This window comes from Argopecten irradians, chromosome 5 (assembly GCF_041381155.1).
Source record: "Argopecten irradians isolate NY chromosome 5, Ai_NY, whole genome shotgun sequence".
NCBI classification, from domain to species: Eukaryota; Metazoa; Mollusca; class Bivalvia; order Pectinida; family Pectinidae; genus Argopecten; species Argopecten irradians.
This window is the reverse complement of record NC_091138.1, coordinates 45570536-45590912: the sequence shown is the minus strand read 5'-3', so window position 1 is coordinate 45590912 and position 20377 is coordinate 45570536. Positions and strand designations below refer to the sequence as shown.

The window sequence follows — 20377 nt, the reverse complement described above, 5'->3', positions numbered from 1 at the left end:
TCTCAGGGATACATTAAAAAGGAATACACACAGTAGCTTTGTTGAAGTATGAAGAGAATATTACCAAGATATTTATTTTAAAGATGCTCCACCGCTGACATATGGTATTTTTTCACTATAAAAAACAGGAGCAGACGATTTAGTATTTTTCTTTAGTTATAAGAGAAACTTTCTTTACACGATGCATTATAACCATTGAAAAGTTTGAGCTTATCTCATATTATTTTTTGTGTTAATTAGGCATATATACACACGATTAAGCACCAATTATTGTTCAAATGATTAATTATATCGTTTATGCTCTGTCAGCGGTGGAGCATCTTTAACATCTTTATCAGAAACATAACATATAGATCTAATATGTATACTGTACAGTATGTTTCTGTTTTTATTAAGATAAGAAATCCTTATGTTACCAGCGACGTATATACACAATGTACGTATATTGTATTTTATCTAAGTCTCTGATGTTACCAAGAGATCTTACATGAAACCTAGGCCGTTTTCGTTTATTCGGAACAACCGGTTCGACCGTTTGTAAAAGTCATTATTTCAAGTATAAATCCTGACGGACTTACAGTTTATGATACAGGCCTGTGACGGCTTTTCAAGGCTCGCCTGAAAACAATATAAAATCACCAGGTCCGTCTTTAATTTATAAACGAACAACTAGGTCCAACCAGTCAAAACGGCACTATTTAGAACTAGTTTGAACTATTCAGGAAAATATAGTCGATAACCCATATTTTAAACTAGATAGTATTTTTGTTAGCTGGATGACGTCATCCACTGTTAATACCAACTAGACCCGGCGTTTCCCTCTTTGCCGCCACCATTGCATTCTCCGCCGCTTTCAGATTCATCCGTTGTTGTTCAACAATGGCAAATCCAAGGGTTTACTTCGATGTGACTGCCGGCAGTGCGTCGTTAGGAAGAATTGTTATGGAGGTAAACTAGGATCTAATTAAAAGTAATATGAACTGTGAAATCTTTGAGTCTAAGAGTAAGACCATGGCCGAACACGTGCTTACTAAGTGCATAAATCGGAGACAAAAAGATAATAGTGTAACTCGCATATATACAAATACTAAAACATACCTAACATATTCTCATCAACTTTTTAAATCAAAATTATCGGGAACGACATTTTCGGAATGAAGCGCACGTCGCGCGCCAGATAAATTTTGATTTTAATAAATCAAAGGGAGATAATATTCAATAAGATGATCCACCGCCGACGAATGGTATTTTTTCTCTCATCAAAAACAAGAGCAGACGACTTAGTATTTTTCTTCAGTTACAAAAGTTACTTACACCATTACCACCATTGGAAAGTGTGAGATTCTTATTTTACTTCAACAACTGCTAAATTGCAGTTGAATGAGAATGCACTTTACATAAAAATGATTGTTTGTTATTACCTACCGTAATGTTTGTTTGTTCAGAGCTTCATTCAGTATATGTACTGAACCCCCATTCTGCAGAGGTTATGAAAATGTCTACAATAATGTTGACGTTCAATATGTCGCAAAACTTGAGTTTTCTTGTTTTCTTTTCAGTTGCGTGCTGATGTTGTGCCAAGAACAGCAGGTAAGTTTGGACAGAAACATATATACATAGAGATTGGGAACTTCGCCAATTTTACGATAGGCAGATGTACCTCTGTATGTCCCGAGGGGCTTTTAGATAAACTCTTAAATAGTTAAATACAGCAGAATAACTTTGATATGTGATAAAAGTTAAGTAATTTTCAGATGGTTTAAGTCAACAAGTCAAACAAAATCACTTCCGGTGAAAAACCAGGTGAAATGGGACAAATTCACGTACCACGTGATACCCGATAACATTTGTGCGGGACTAGTATCTCCAGTGGTGATGGAACGTAACTCTTTGTAATCTTCCCGCTGAAATGTCGTTATCCCGCGTTATCCCATTTGACGTCATTCCATCACCAATAGAAACAATAGTCCCGCACAAACGTTATCAGGTATCACGTGGTATGTGAATTAGTCCCATTGGTCATTTTCATACTTTAAAAAAAACTTATTAAATAACAATTGGGAAAACTGATCACATCAAACCATGATATAATGTTTAAACTTTGTGTTGATGCAAAAGTATTATGTTTAAAAGAATACACTTAAATGTAGTTAGCCTATGGGAAATGCCTATAAACTGGAGGTCCCTCTGCCTGTCAACATAGACAAAGAAGGAGTTTCCAATCTCTATGTATATATGTTTCTGGTCTGGACCTCAGTTGATGATTCAGAGTTTGGACTTCCCGTAACCCAATGCTCCCAACTATGATAGACGTATAGAACGACAAGACACTTTTGATCATTACGTTATGACTAACCTCTAACGATCGAGGCAGGATTCACACTGCGCAGAAATGGGCTCGATATAATTTCAAAATTTCAAATTGTGTTTACACTAACCTTTCACATCCTAAAAGAATTAACCCAAATCATATTTAAATCACAATTGCACTTTTATAGGGCTGGATCAATATATCGATATACCAATACGTATCGGTTTTCAGCAGTGTATCGAATATTGATACACAAACGTGCTGTATATCACTGTATCGTTTAAACAACTTGCCCTACTATTTTCGTTATAGACATAGGAAATTCCAAACAAAATTTATTCTAAAACATCATTCAAGTAACAGTATTTCAATCTGAAGGAAGTGTTTAAAGCATCTGTGTCACCTAGATGGATTAGAAATGCCTTTTCATAACAAAGAATATGAATTGACAGAAATTAATTAACACAGATGATAAACCGCATAAAATGCTTGGTAGATTTTTTTCCTGGTTATAGAATGTTTTATCAAAATTGTCTTTTATTGTCACAATATTCAAAACACAATGGTCAACTGAATTTGAAAAAGAGGTCCACTGTATCGTCAATACGTATCGTGTATTGTTTCATTGTATCGTTTTAGACCTTATAATACCCAGCCCTACACTTTTATACTGACGTTCATCCGTCTGTCCGTCAGCATTTCCTTTAAATCGCTACTATAGAATTCTGCATGAATTGTAACCAAATTTGGCCACAAACATCCTTGGGGGAAGGGGAACAGAACTATAAATTTTGGCTCTGAGCCACTAGGGATAGGAGGGGCGGGGCCCAATAGGTGAAATAAAGGTAAATCCTATAAATTGCTACTTGTCCTAGAGTTCTGCATGGATTGTGACCAAATTTGGCTGCAAACATCGTTGGGAGAAGGGGAACAGAAATTGTATAAATTTTGACTCTGACCCCCCAGGGGCAGGATGGATGGGGCCAAATAGGGGAATTTGAAGTAAATCCTATAAATCGCTACTTGTCCTAAAGTTCTGCGTGGATTGTAACCAAATTTGGCCACAAACAACCATGGGGAAGGGGAACAGAACTTGTATAAATTTTGGCTCTGACACCCTGGGGGCAGGAGGGGCGGGGCCCAATAGAGGAATTTGAGGTAAATCCTATAAATCTCTACTTGTCTTAGAGTTCTGTATGAATTGTAACCAAATTTGGCCACAAACATCCTTGGGAAAAGGGGAATAGAACTTGTATAAATTTTGGCTCTGACCTCCCGGGGGCAGGAGGGGTGGGGCCCAATAGGGGATATACCGTATTTTCCGGAGTAAAAGGCGCGACTTTTTCCCCTGAAAATCGGGAGTGCGGCTTATACAGCAGTGCGGCTAATCCGTGGACGAAAACCAAAATCTGACGATGTTTTTGCATTAGTACGTAGTGATTCACATGTGAAAATCGTAAGATTTACTCGCCAGTTTTGTAAAGTTATACATCAAGCAAATCACTGTAAAAGTGTTTAAAAGATAAAATATGCAATGAAAATATATTAAAGATGAAAATTATTACATATCAGATGCATGTTAAATTGTTGAATTCAAGGAAAATCCGCCGACTGAAACGTGTTTGTTTACAATCGCAACACGATTGCAGTTTAATAAAGTTATACATCGAAAAAATCATTGTAAAAGTGTTTAAACGAAATAATATGTGATGGAAATATAATAAAGATAAAAATTATAACGTACCAGATACATGCTCAATCGTAAAATTGTTTAATTCACGGAAAATCGCCCGAGTGAAGCGTGGTTGTTTACAGTCACAACACAATGGCGGACTGATTTCGCTATCGATTTGCTGCAGGATTGTTACCAAGAAAATAATAACTAAAACGTCAAAAATCATCAAATATCAAACAATAAGTTAAATGTATTATTTAAATATTATGTGTGTGCAAGAAATGTCCGCAGACAGCAAGAAAACGATCTTCTGAATGACTGCTAACTTGCACACGTGTTACACTCGGTCAACATGTGTATTTCTCGAAATCCTGTCGCTGTGATTTCACTGAAATAATCAGCAATCAAGTTTATTTGCGTGTTTTACATGTTATATAGAACATTATAGCGATGTTATAAGCATGAAACAGTCTATAAAACATCATTTAATCGATCTCTGCAGCGGCAAACACCACGAGGTCTTAATCCGGAAGTTTACAAAAATAAGGCTTCGGTGAATTGCATCATGGGATACTTAGCTAACAAACAGTGGAAGAACACTCTAAACGAAGTAGATTGATACAGTAACTCTCAACACAAAGACATATTTAAAGTGAACAGTCGGGCAAGGATGGCTAAAGTCGGTAAAAATGGTGTGAATGTATCCAGTATAATTTCTTATGAAATGGAAAGATAAAATCTCCCGTGAAAATCTGTCTGCGTACGAAGAAATTAATTTAAAGTATAGGAATCCTAATACGTCCTCCCGGCTGACTATGTCCGTGGTTACATTTACATGCAGCCTCGCTTTCAATACTTTCAATTTTCCTTTACTTTAATGGTCAGAACTGGGAAACGTAAGCAGAACTTGGCCGTCGTATTAATATGTGAGAACTTTTGGAAGGCCAATGAACGCATTTAGACTGGTTTTCTTTGCCTGACTATTCACTTTAATACACAAAATATATCGGAAAAGAAATATAATCCATTCCTATGCATATCGTTACTGAAGAAAGTATTTTACCGGCGTACTGAAATATGAGCAAAAGTAAGCATGACCTCAAACTTGCACACGTGTTAGTTAGGGCCTACACATATGTCGGTCAACAGGGGAATTTCCCGGAATCCTGTCGCCGTGATTTTATTGAAATAATCAGCAATCAAGTTTATACATGTCAATCACGTGTAATTTAGAACATTACACCAAGTGTAAAACATCGCACAGTCATATTAAAATCATTTAATTGATCTCTGTAGCGGCAAACACCACGAAATAATATCCGAAAGTTTACAAAATTAAGGCTTCGGTGAATTTCATCATGGGATGGCAACTTGACAGAGAACACTCTAAACGAAGTTTTAGGTTAATGATGCAAGCCTTGATAATACAGTAATTCTTTACACATCAATATAATAAATATGCGAACTATATCAAAATAGAGATAAAATAAAATCATATGCATACTGAAGAAAGTATTTTAACCGGCATGCTGAAATGTGAGAGAGAGTAAGCGTGAAATCGTACGGCCGCCATGTTTGTTTACACACAAGAAGGCTTTCATAATGGCAGAATAAACAACGAACAGAAACATGACCAAGTCCATTTTGCTAAAGATATTTACATCATAGTGAGTTTTATTTGTTATATATTTACAGTACACATTTACAGACAGTTTTCGTGATTCTAAACAATTGATAAGCATTAACGTACTTCAATAGAGATCGATCGTATACACAGATGGTTACGTGGGTGCATGGTCCTAACTTTTGGGTGGGGCTTATATAATGATGCGTCTTATACGTGTACAAAACCTGAAAAAATCGTAAAAAAGGCCTCTGCGGCTTATACACAAGTGTGGTTTATTGTCCGGAAAATACGGTAGAGGTAAATCCTATATATCACTACTTGTCCTAGAGTTCTGCATGGATTGTGACCAAATTTGGCCACAAACATCCTTGGGAGGAGGGGAACAGAAATTGTATAATTTTGGCTCTGACCCCCCTGGGGCAGGATGGATGGGGCCATATAGGTGAATTTGAGGTAAATCCTATAAATCGCTACTTGTCCTAGAGTTCTGCATGGATTGTGACCAAATTTGGCCACAAACATCCTTAGGAAAAGGGGAACAGAACTTGTATAAATTTTGGCTCTGACCACCTTGGGCAGGAGGGGTGGGGCCCAATAGGGGAATTAGAGGTAAATATTCAAATTCCTTCAAAAAAGATTCCTAGAAACAATGAACCTGTATCCAGAACATTACTTGGCATTACAAACCAGGTGAGCGATACAGGCCCTCTGGGCCTTTTGTAATTGTGTAATAACAAAACAATGTGCCAATATTTAGATTCTTGTTTACGTTAGATCGACACATGAATCTTGAAAAAAGCCTGACGATCGATACCAAATGCAATTTTCGGGTAAAACACAATGAAGGGCTCTTTTAAAACTATCCAATGATATACAGTCATACCAGCTTCAATTATTAGCTCACCTGGCCCGAAGGGCCGGTGAGCTTATGTCATGGCGCGGCGTCCGTCCGTCAACATTTCCTATAAATCGCTACTTGTCCTAGAGTTCTGCATGGATTGTAACCAAATTTGGCCACAAACATCCTTGGGGGAGGGGGAACAGAACTTGTATAAATTTTGGCTCTGACCCCCCAGGGGCAGGAGGGGCGGGGCCCAATAGGGGAAATAGAGGTAAATCCTTTAAATCGCTACTTGTCCTAGAGTTTGGCATGGATTGTAACCAAAATCAGCCACAAACATCCTTCGGGGAAGGGGAACAGAACTTGTATAAATTTTGGCTCTGATCCCCAGGGGCAGGAGGGGCGGGGCCCAATAGGGGGAAATAGAGGTAAATCCTTTAAATCGCTACTAGTCATAGAGTTCTGCATGGATTGGAACCAAATTTGGCCACAAACATCCTTGGGGGAAGGGGAACAGAACTTGTATAAATTTTGGCTCTGATCCCCAGGGGCAGGAGGGGCGGGGCCCAATAGGGGAAATAGAGGTAAATCCTTTAAATCGCTACTAGTCATAGAGTTCTGCAGGAATTGGAACCAAATTTGGCCACAAACATCCTTGGGGGAAGGGGAACAGAACTTGTATAAACTTTGGCTCTGATCCCCCGGGGGCAGGAGGGGCGTGGCCCAATAGGGGAAATAGAGGTAAATCCTTTAAATCGCTACTTGTCCTAGAGTTTGGCATGGATTGTAACCAAAATCAGCCACAAACATCCTTGGGGGAAGGGGAACAGAACTTGCATAAATTTTGGCTCTGATCCCCCAGGGGCAGGAGGGGCGGGGCCCAATAGGGGAAATAGAGGTAAAATCCTTTAAATCGCTACTAGTCATAGAGTTGTGAATGGAATGTACCCAAATTTGGCCACAAACATCCGTTGGGGAAGGGGAACAGAACTTGTATAAATTTTGGCTCTGGCCCCCCCGGGGGCAGGAGGGGCGGGGCCCAATAGGGGAAATAGAGGTAAATCCTTTAAATCGCTACTAGTCATAGAGTTCTACATAAATTGTAACCAAATTTTGCCACAAACATCCTTGGGGGAAGGGGAACAGAACTTTTATAAATTTTTTGGCTCTGACCCCCCGGGGGCAGGAGGGGCGGGGCCCAATAGGGGAAATAGAGGTAAATCCTTCAAATCGCTACTTGTCATCGAGTTCTGAATGGAATGTAACAAAATTTGGCCACAAACATCCTTGGGGGAAGGGGAACAGAACTTGTATAAATTTTGGCTCTGGCCCCCCGGGGGCTGGAGGGGCGGAGCCTAATAGGGGAAATAGAGGTAAATCCTTTAAATCGCTACTAGTCACAGAGTTCCGCATGGAATGTAACCAAATTTGGCCAGAAATATCCTTGGGAGAATAAGAATTGAGTTTGAATAAATTTTGGTTCTGGTCCCGGGGGGCAGGAGGGGCGGGGCCAAATAGGGGAAATAGAGGTAAATTCTTTAAATCGCTACTAGTCATAGAGTTCTGTATGGATTGTAACCAAATTTGGCCACAAACATCCTTGGGGGAAGGGGAACAGAACTTGTAAAAGTTTTGGCTCTGGCCCCCCAGGGGCAGGACGGGTGGGGCCCAATAGGGGAAATAGAGGTAAATCCTATAAATTGCTTAAAATAAATTGTCCTAGAGTTTTGCTTGGATTGTGACCAAATTTGGCCGCAAACATCCTTGGGGGAAGGGGAACAGAACTTGTATAAATTTTGGCTCTGACCCCCTGGGGGCAGGAGGGGTGGGGCCTAATAGGGGATTTAGAGGTTAATATCAAAATTCCTTCAGAAAAGAAACAATGAACCTGTATTCAGAACATTACTTGGCATTACAAACCAGGTGAGCGATACAGGCCCTCTGGGCCTCTTGTTCAATTTGTTAACCATTTTCAAGAACTAAGTTTTAAAGTACTGTGACTACAGTCGGAATGGCTTACTCAGAAATCCATGATCTGTCAACATGTTTAGTCAGCTTACAATGTACTTGCTATGCATGTCACGATTAACGATTAATAAAATCTTTAATCGATTATCAGCAATTAGCTTCATTAATCTAATCACCTCCGATTATTCGACTAATGGTTTCAGCCCTACTCATAATGAATTGATAACATTCTTATAGGATGGGGATTCAAAATTGTACAAATGATGGGGCTGGAGGGGCGGGGTCAAAAGGGGTCAATTTGTCTACTTCAATATTACTCCGCGAACCACTCCACTGCGAAGGCTTAGAATTATGAACTTCCTTACAGTCAATCATTTGACTTGTAACGCAGCGAGAATTTCCCTACCGTGTATCAAAACACTCTATCGACTGAGTGGCTATTTTTAGATTTACAGTGCTGTCGCAAAATCCACAGGTAAATCGCGGCGACTCTGGCTACATAAGCTACATGACCTCTATAAACATAAACGTAATTATTACAAATATCGTAAAAACTTGTGTAACTTACTCACCAGTGTACTTTGCACATGTACAGTACCTGAACCGTTTAACGTTCCCAAATTTGCGTTTGTGTTATTTCCGTTAGCAATCGTTAGCGTTAGCAATCGTTTATCGTAAATCGTTAGCGTTTGCGTTAGCAATCGTTAATCGTTAGTTGCGTTTACAATCGTTTGCGTTAATCGTTAGCTGGATCCATTTCCGCTATCGTCAACCACTAAAAATAGAACCAAATGCCGGTGAGGCGCTTTGACGATCTGGATATAATGTTCATTTTTATCTCCTAAGATATTACCGCTGTGTAGAAGCGATCATCATAACATCTGTGAAATAAAAAAAAATGAATAAAGTGTATTGTATTGCATTTTATATCTCTTTTTGGATGTATAGATGTTTGTTAAATGTGGTTAAAACAAAAATATGTACAGTAACAAGATCGCATACATGACGCTCCTATCCGTGAAAACGTTCTAAAATATACGTATTTAAATGACATTTCAAAATTTCAAAACTTAATGTGATTTTCACTTTTTAGCTCACCTGGTCCGAAGGACCGAGGTGAGCTTATTGGGCCATGGGCTAGGAGGGTCCCACATGCACACCCCCCCCCCACCCCCCCAACCTCCGAACCAATATTTTTCTGAACCCTTATGACCCACTGATCACAAATTAAAATGTTAACATTGCATAAGTTGGGATGAACTTCCGGTTATGACGTTATCAAGATGGCCGCCAACTCGAATTTCACTAAAAATTAAAAAATAGACATAACATTGACATTTTTCGACTGAAGTAGACAAATGAGGCATCAAAATGACCACAATAGAACAATAAATACATATCAGGACCAAATAATCCAATATATGTAGTGCTTTCTACGCAGGAAATGAAAAAATCTGATTTTAAGCTCAAAGATTGTGATTTTTCAGCAAAGTTTTCATATTTGACTTGACGCAGCAACAATGTTTCCCAACAGCAAACTATTATTTCTTATAAGTTTTTTGACCACTTATCAATCAGTGTAATCAACAACAACAACAAAAACCAATGTTAACATTGTATAAGTTCCAGTTATGACGTCATTAAGATGGCCACCATCTCGAATTTCACTAAAAAATGAAGAATAGTCATAACACTGATATTTTTCAACTAAAGTGGACAAATGAGGTATCAAAATGACCACAATAGAACGACAAATACATATCAGGTCCAAATAATCCAATATATGTAGTGATTTGTACGCATTAAATGAAAAAAATAAGATTTAAGCTCAAAAATGGTGATTTTTCAGCAAATTTTTCATACTTGGCTTGACACAGCAAAAATGTCTCCCAACAACAAATTATTACTCGTAATCAGTTATTTAAACTCCTATCAATCAGTAAAAACAATAACAACAACAACAAAAATATACAGAAATGCAAAAAAGAATTATTGTTATACCCTCAATTTTGTAGATTAGCATCCTCTCAAAAATAATTATTACAGCACAACACCTACTGATAGCGTAACAAATGTAACCTAAGCTAAGCCTGTGTTTCCGTTAATATCATTAACAGTTTCCAAAACGTTTGTTTCTTTGAAAATGAGCAGATTCATTGTTTATTTCCTATGCATAGCATAAGCAAAATGTCAGATGGTTACTACAATGTCACATATGTCTTTCACTGGTTCTCAATGATAACCATTATCAATGTGCGTGTTTTCTCGTCTCACTGCACTATCCACTGAAGAGACTCGGCATATCTGGTAGCTGGTACATGCAGTCCGAATCAGAGTAATCGAGATATCAGTATCCAATTCGTCGAAAGTCAGAGCGTCGTCTTCGATGTAGATGGGCTGGTGTGACACCACATTACCAGTGTTGTTCTAGCCTTGTCATCTTTTATGACCCAACAACAGGTTCAGGGATGTGGGATCTCTTTCAGATTCTAACATATCCTACGTATATGCTGTTTCAGACTTCTCCGGCATAATGGAAATTCCACCAGATCCACATTCTTACAATGGTGGAATTGGTTCTCCTTAGCACATAGCTCCATAATACATATGAAGTACTATTCATCAATCTTGTTAACCCTCGTACAGCCATAAATGGCACAGGTGATGTATTGGAGGTCATTAATGAGGCCATAAATGTTAGATGTTTTTCATTGGTCTGACTTTTCCCACTCCCTTGAAGGTGCTGGTTGTATCACATCTGGTGTATGCGTAAAGAGACCATTGAAGACTCCCCAGTAAAAAGTTCTCTACAGTGCTTTCCAGACTTGGCAGAGAGTGAAACTTCACTGCAGACCTCATTTATGACCTCAAAGAATCCACCTATGCTACCTATGGTCACTGAGGTTAACAAGAATGAAGAATTGTGCTTCATACGAATTAAGGAGAACCAACTCAACCCTCCGCAGAGTGTGGATCTGGTGTCTTTTCCATCATGCCGGGCAAGTCTGGAACGTCATATACGATATGTAAATCTAGGTGAAACTAGGTTGGAAACAGGAAGAGCTCCCACATCCCTGATTCCGATGTTTCTGATGTTAACTCTGACCATGGACGGTTGGCAAGTTAGAACCACGATGGTAACCGGGTATCGTAATGTCACACCATGTCATCGAGGTCAAAGACGACACTCTGGCCAGAAAGCACGCACAACGAAAGTCTACTTTGGTTGAAAAATGTTAATGTTATGACTATTTTGCAATTTTTTGTGAAATTCGAGATGGCGGCCATCTTGATGACGTCATAACCGGAAGTTCATCCCAACTTATGCAATGTTAACATCTTGATTTGTGATCAGTGGGTCATAAGGGATCAGAAAAATATTGGTTCGGAGGTTTGGGGGGGGGGGGTGCATGTGGGACCCTCCTAGCCCATGGCACTCTGGCCAGAAAGCACGCACAACGAAAGTCTACTTTGGTTGAAAAATGTTAATGTTATGACTATTTTGCAATTTTTTGTGAAATTCGAGATGGCGGCCATCTTGATGACGTCATAACCGGAAGTTCATCCCAACTTATGCAATGTTAACATCTTGATTTGTGATCAGTGGGTCATAAGGGTTCAGAAAAATATTGGTTCGGAGGTTTGGGGGGGGGGGGGTGCATGTGGGACCCTCCTAGCCCATGGCCTATATGGGATACCGCAGCGTCCGGCGTCCGTCAACAATCGACTTCTTCTCCATAACCGCTGGTCGGATTTCAACAAAATTTGACTGGTAGCATCCTTATGGGCTACTAACTGAAAATTGTACAAATGATGGGGCTGACCCCCAGGGGGCCTGAGGGGCGGAGCCAAAAGGGGTCAATTTGGCTATTTCCATATAAACGACTTCTTCTCTGAAACCAAGCATGGGATAGCACCCATAATGCAATGGTAGCATCCTTATAGGGTGGGGATTCAAAATTGTACAAATGATGGGGCTGTCCCCCTGGGGGCCTGAGGGGCGGGGTCAAATGGGGTCAATTTGGCTATTTCCATAAAAACGACTTCTTCTCTGAAACTAAGCAAAAGATAGCACTCATAATGCAATGGTAGTATCGTTATAGGGTGGGGATTCAAAATTGTACAAATGATGGGGCTGACCCCCAGGGGGCCTGAGGGGCGGGGTCAAAAGGGGTCAATTTGGCTATTTCCATATAAATGACTTCTTCTCTGCAACTAAGCATGGTATAGCACCCATAATGCAATGGTAGCATCCTTATAGGGTGGGGATTCCAAATTGTGCAAATGATAGGGCTGACCCCCGGGGGCCTGAGGGGCGGGGTCAAAAGTGGTCAATTTCCATATAAATGACTTTTTCTCTGCAACTTAACATGGGATTACGCTCATAATGCAATGATTCAAAATTGTGCAAATGATAGGGTTGACCCCCTGGGGGCCTGAGGGGCGGGGTCAAAAGGGGTCAATTTGGCTATTTCCATATAAATGACTTCTTCTCTGCAACTAAGCGTGGTATAGCACCCATAATACAATGTTAGCATCCTTATAGTGTGGGGATTCAAAATTGTGCAACTGATAGGGCTGACCCCCCGGGGGGCCTGAGGGGCGGGGTCAAAAGGTGTCAATTTGGCTATTTCCATATAAATGACTTCTTCTCTGAAACAAAGCATGGTATAGCACCCATAATACAATGGTAGCATCCTTATAGTGTGGGGATTCAAAATTGTGCAAATGATAGGGCTGACCCCCTGGGGGCCTGAGGGGCGGGGTCAAAAGGGGTCAATTTGGCTATTTCCATATAAATGACTTCTTCTCTGCAACTAAGCATGGTATAGCACCCATAATGCAATGGTAGCATCCTTATAGGATGGGGATTCCAAATTGTGCAAATGATAGGGCTTACCCCCGGGGGCCTGAGGGGCGGGGTCAAAAGTGGTCAATTTCCATATAAATGACTTTTTCTCTGCAACTTAACATGAGATTACGCTCATAATGCAATGGTTACATCCTTATAGGGTTTGATTCAAAATTTTGCAAATGATGGGGCTGACCCCCCGGGGGCCTGAAGGGTGGGGTCAAAAGGGGTTGATTTAGCTATTTCCATATAAACAACTTCTTCTCTGCAACTATGCAAAATCATAAATCACCTGATTAAAAATAAAACTTATAGGCCTAGAACCAAATTAAATTGTAATTACTCTTACAGATTTAAACATTTTTTTCTAAATCTCAATATTTTTCTGTATTTAACCAAAATAAAAGTAACAATGAAATGTTTTGATATGGTTATTTATGCCTTACCATGATAATTTATATACAGTGTACCAGTTCACAGATGCTTTGACTTTTGATTCATGCCCTAATTGATCTGCAGTAGTGTTTTTGAGATGACATCATTTCAAAATGCAAATGATTTGATTTTTTTACAGTTGCAGTGACTGAATCCTGCTGTACTTCACCTGTAACTCTATTGCTTAATGATAAGGAATGTAAAACTGCTAAAAATGGTTTTATTATCAATCAAACATTTATCAATATATAAGAGCATTATTGATTTATCAATAAAAACAGTTTTACTTTTGCTTGTATCTAACTGGTGATTCGTAGTCCAATGTGTGAATCGTCAACCCTGAATCGTGGATCGGATTGGAACATGTTAGACAATCCACAGCCCTACTAATTATATATAACAGTACAGTTAAAAGTGCCACTTACCATGTAGTTTGTTAGTTTTGCCTTACCTAAGTCTGTTTAGACCCCGTCTTATAAATCCCACGTGTGTTTTGAGTTTTTGCACACGGCCTGCAGCAGTGACATAATATGGTGGCTCCCTACGTGATAAGCATTGCTAGATCTATAATGACTTTCATGTGCATTTTACTAGAAATATGAAGATTTGTTAAAATATCTAAGATAAAGACATACTATTCTAAAGAATTTTGATTCAATTTGAAGAATATTTGGTTTGTTTTTTAGTAGATACAGACGCATTGTTGATGATATTATAGATCGTTTAAGCTAACTAGCCATTCATTCACAACTTTTACTTTAGCGAACCTGGATTTATCTGTCTAAATAACGCATCAATGTCATTACCGTCCATGCTTGCTGAAAAATAGACCTACCGGTAATCATCTGAAAACGTGATGGTTTTGGTTATGAAATGTAAACCCCATATGTACTTTGAGTTTTGTCGTTCTCATTTGGGGTAGCACGGTAATAACGCTGTCAACAGTGTTTTGATGCAAGGTAGAGAATTTCTCGCTGCGCTGCGTTACAAGTCAAACGATTGATGGCAAAGAAGTTCATAACTCTAAGCATTCGCAGTTGACTGGTTAGCGGAGTAATATTTTATGAAATTAAGCATGGGATAGCACTCATATTGCGATGGTAGCACCCTTATAGGACGGGGATTCAAAATTGTGCAAATGATGGGGCTGACCCCCTAAGGGCCTAATGGGCAGGGTCAAAAGGGGTCAATTTGGCTATTTCCATATAAATAACTTTTTCTCTGTAACTAAGCATGGCATAGTGCCCATGATGCAATGGTAGTATTCTTATGGGGTGGGGATTCAAAATTGTACAAATGATGGGGCTGACCCCCCCGTAGGCAGAGGGATGGGGTCAAAAGGGGTCAATTGGCTGTTACCATATTAACAACTTCTCTGCAACTAAGCATGGGATAGCACTCGTAATGCAATGTTAGCATCCTTATAGGGTGGGCATTTAAAATTGTAAAAATGAAAGGGCTGACCTGCTTCGGTCAAAAAGGTTAATTAGGCTACTATTTTCATATAAATAACTTCCTCTCTGAAACTATGTATTGGATAGCTATTCGTATGGTATCTATAGCATCATTATATGGTTGTGATTCAAAATTAAACAGATCATGGGGTCAAGTTGTCTTTGTGATTTTGAATCACTAATTACTAAATTACAGAATTACTTAAAGAAAAACACAACAAAAAAACAGGTGAGCCATATAGGCCCTCTGGGCCTCTTGTTTTTCAGTCACAACGCTGTCATAGTCAGTCTTCAACATTCGATAGTAATCGTATCAAACTTATAGTGCCCTATCCATTATATGTTTTAATGATGAAGGAATGTAAACACACACCGTGTAGAATTGATATATAATCATCTGGAGCTAACTTGTGTGCCAATAAAAAGACATTATTTAATATTTAATGCTTCTGGATTTAATATTTTCATTGAAGAAATGCATAGATTTGCTAATTAAAAATTTCTTTTTTGCTAGAAAAACCCCAACAACTTCTGCATAACTTCAACGCTAAGCAAAATTGAGTGTTAGCCCAGAGAGACCTAGACTATATATGGGGAGAATTTTGAATGAATGATTTAACTTTTGAATGATTTAACTTTTGGCTGCGACAGAAGCCATTGAGAAAGATTTACATATGGATTGAATCCGTATATATGGAAATCTTTCTCAATGGCTTCTGTCGCAGCCAGAAGTTAAAGAAGTTATATACTGTATATTCCCTAATGAGGACGCCACTTCATTTGGGCTGCCTCTGGAGTTATCCTATACAGTTTACCAATAGTGAAAGTAAACATTCGCCATTCATGATCAGTTCTCACGGGAGATAAAAATTGCAACAGTGTTGCTTGTGAATAGGTTGTAAGCAGATGAACTTGAAGTGTCATCCTTTGTAAGTAAAACCGAACAGATGAGCGAGATTTTGTACTAGTTATAACTGAATTTTACATATATACACAGACATATGTCAGAATGATTCCTATTTTGACGGGTACTGGTTACAGCCCTAAGTGAAACCTGTCCAATCGGAGTCCTGACTTTTCTGACATTCTGTCAAATAATCGTGGTGTATTCCCCTATACAATTTCTAGTCAACAACAATACCTGACTTTTCTGACAACCTGTTTAATCTGACCATAAGAAGCAGTACCCCCATAGTGTTGTATCATACATGTTTCATTCTATATAATAGTTAAAATGGAGCATTACTACATTGTAATATGTGATGTTTTTAACATGAGCCAGGTTATGTTGTGCTGCTTCATTCCATGGGACTGTTTAGTTACTCTTGGTTTTTTTCTCCAAACAGAAAACTTCAGAGCCCTTTGCACTGGAGAGAAGGGATTTGGTTATAAAGGATCTGCCTTCCATCGAGTCATTACTGATTTCATGTGTCAGGGTGGAGATTTCACCAGAGGTAACGGAACTGGTGGTAAGAGCATCTACGGAGAGAAGTTTGCTGACGAAAACTTCCAACTCAAGCACACAGGGCCAGGTAAGTTATAATTAATAAGGTATAGTGATCAAAAAGTAAGAACCAACTATTGGAATATACATATGTATATGGTGTTATTAGATAAAAAAATATATATAAAATTACTTAGTTCTTGGACCAATCCTTCTGAATAAATTTCAACTATAATTTATTTCCTTCTGAATAAATTTCAACTATAATTTATTTACTGGTACATTGTAAAAATTAATATGTATCTATGTAGAAATTTTGTCTTTTTCAAATTAAAATTGAGCAAAGACTTTCATCATAAATTTTCTATACATCTATGTAGGTGTTCTGTCTATGGCCAATGCTGGACCAAACACAAACGGATCCCAGTTTTTCCTTTGCACAGTCAAGACTTCGTGGTATGTATCTGTTGCAAGGATAGCAATATTACCACGATTACCATGGCTAATTCATTGACAAAATTTATAACATTTAACTTGACAAAAGTATTGTATATTTAATTCATGTTTAGGGATTTTTCCCCAATGATAGTGATGTTGCATAAATGATGATACAAACACAAATATGGTGTCATAATCACCAGAAAGTAGGATTAATCGATGGTAAATCAATTTATACATTGCACTTCAAACACTGTGTCTTTAGTGTCTTGAAATGTCTTTAGTGTCTTGAAATATTATACCAAAATCAATGTTATGTACTTAATCATGATATTATGTATGAACAATTATTACTAAGTCACCTGAGAAGAAGTAGTGTCGTGAAATGACCTATTCTAATTGCCGTTTGTCTGTAGTCAAGTGTCGTTTGTTTCTGCTGAGGAGGGTTCTAATTTACTAAAGTTTATATAGGGATAATACATTTATGAGTATTATTTGCTCAATTTTCATAAAAATCGAGTCAAACTTTGTTAGAATTGTTAGCCTGAGATAGCATTTTAACATCACATCCATATAGGTCCCTGACCTACTCCCAGGGGTCAAAATGGCTAAAATTTAAAAAAAATCTCCTAAATTCAAAGACATGATGGAACCAAATACTCTGCATATATTAAAAGGTCTCAAAGCCCTCTACAATATTTGTGGCCCAGGGGTCTCGGCTTTTTCCCTGGGGAGTGGGTCACATTTACTTAGTCTTATTGGGAGAGCACATGAGATTTATTTGCTCAGTTTTCATACGGAATGTTATAGATATCAGAATCAAATACTCTTTAAGATTAAAGGTTAAATTGATATTATCATTGACTGATTTCAAAAGCCTGATGGGCATTGATATAGTGTTTATACGTCTTTGTTTTATTCTTTATACGACAGTTCAGGCCAATGGACCTATGGTTTCCCACAATTTCTTATTTACATCTCATTCAAAATTGTTTTATAACTTTAATTCGAGTCCGACCTGAATGTATCATAAAGCAATGTGTATTGAAATATTAACTTTGGTTCTGACAATAATATTCTTTATTTACAGGTTGGATGGCAAGCATGTAGTGTTTGGGTCTGTTGTGGAAGGGATGGATGTAGTGAAGAATATTGAAAAATATGGCAGCCAAAGTGGAAAAACATCCCAGAAAATTGTAATTGCTGATTGTGGGCAATTATGAAGATACTGAAAAATATTTCAATAATGACTTCTAGATGTTATAGATATTCTCATAAGCCCCACCTTCTGTCATTTTTTTCATGGTGAATTTTTTCCCTTATATGGACTAACAACGTTTTTGATTTTTAAAAAAAGTTAATGAACAATAATGTTTACAATTTTAAAATTGGTTCCCATCATGATATCGGTGCACAATTTGTTGTATATCTTCAAGCCGGTACATCTATGTACTAAATAAAATGTGCTGTCCACAATATCTTGTTTTAGTCTAAAGTTTCTTGGCAAGTTAGCTCATCTGCCCGAACTGCAAGTGAGCTAACATCGTGGTGCGTAGTCTGTTGTTCAGTTGTCCAGCATCAACTATTACTTCTCCATTTAAACAACTTATCAGAAAGTTGAAGACCTAGAGTCCTGAAATTTGGCTTATATGGCTTATAGCATGTTGGGATGAAGATCTACAAGCTTGTACAAATGAATGACCTTGACCTTCATTCAAGGTCACAGGTGTCAAATAGTCAAAAGTCTTGAAACAACTTCTAAATAACCAAGAGGCCTATAGATAGTGACTGATATTGAGCCTGTGACATGCTGGGATGAAGGGTGACCCAAGTTTGTTCAGATGTATAACCTTTGACTATTCAAGATCACAGGGTCAAATAGGCTAAAGTCTTTAATCGACCTATGAATTACCAAGAGGCCTAGAGACCTGATATTTGGCCTGTGACATGCTGGGATGAAGGACTATCATGTTTGGTCAAATGAATGACATTGACCTTCATTCTAGGTCTCTTAAAGATCTGGCCCCCGAAATCACTTTAGCACTTGCCTATCTCTTTCAAAATCAGACTGGCGAGAAGCAAACATAAAACAATTGCTGAGAACTACAGGCCTGTGTCACTTACCAGTATTGTCTGTAAACTTTTAAAACCTCATTCACAGCAACATCATGTCTCACCTTGAACATCACAACATCCTCACAAATCTACAAAATGGGTTCAGGTCTAAACTATCCACTGACGCACAACTAATATTAACCATTGATGATTTTGCTCGGAACCTAGATAAAAATAAACAAATTGACATGGCCCTGCTTGATTTCTCCAAGGCTTTTGACAAAGTTACACACTCCAGACTGTTATCTAAATTAAAATACTATGGTATCAACTCAAACATGGTTAATTAGTTTTCTTCTTTTCTAAACGACAGACATCAAAAAGTTTTACTGAATGGAACATACTCGGATAGGGCCCAAGTCCTCTCTGGGGTTCCTCAAGGGACAATGGTCGGCCCACTTCTCTTTCTTGTATTTATTAACGATATAGTAGACTCTGTTTCTTGTAACATTAAATTATTTCCTGATTGCTTCCTCTACACAGAAATCTCCTCACTGCAAGACTGTCAGAAACTGGAAAATGACCTGAAATCACCTGAAAGATGGAAAATAAATGGCAAATATGCTAAGAAGTATGCTGTCATTAACATATCTAGGAAGAAAAACAGTATTAAATTCAATTACACACTACACAACCAAATTTTAGATATTGTAGAATCTGGAAAATATCTAGGGGTCACCATCAACCATGACCTAAATTCGAACACACACATTCAAACCATAACAAATAAGGCCAACAAAACTTTATGATTCCTTAGACGCAATGTGTCATCATGCACAAGGAAAATAAAAGCAGCCACATACACCACACTTGTAAGCTGAGATCCATACACATCAAATCAAATCCAGAGAAGGACTGCAAGGTATGTTTACAACCAATATGTGTCACCAACATGATAACATCTTTCGACCGGACAGGGAAATGTCTACCTAGCATATTTTTCGTAAATTTCCCGATTCATCAAGCCATAATTTCGTCAATACTTGGCCAATTTTGTTCATCAAGCACTCAATGGAAAGATAAATTATTTCTCTTTAAGGTAAGATATCCGTCAGTGTTGTATAGAACCCATTTATTAAAGTAATCACGGTTTTTAAAAAAATAGGTTCGTTTTTCCCGACCACCGAGTTCATACCCTTGATACTATAATATATATATATATATATATATATATATATGTATACTAATGTTAATAAATTTCGTGCCAGGTCCCTGTG

The 20377-nt window shown here is 38.2% G+C and overlaps 1 protein-coding gene across 1 annotated transcript; it reads left to right on the top strand.

Moving 5' to 3' along the window:
• Positions 1–786: 786 nt before the first annotated feature.
• On the top strand, positions 787–18523 carry LOC138324019 (peptidyl-prolyl cis-trans isomerase-like). Its single transcript, XM_069268998.1, has 5 exons — positions 787–948; positions 1560–1590; positions 16510–16695; positions 16988–17063; positions 18136–18523. Exons 1-5 carry the CDS (start codon positions 880–882, stop codon positions 18266–18268), a joined length of 495 nt encoding a protein of 164 aa, XP_069125099.1. The 5' UTR covers positions 787–879; the 3' UTR covers positions 18269–18523.
• The last annotated feature ends 1854 nt before the right edge of the window (positions 18524–20377 follow it).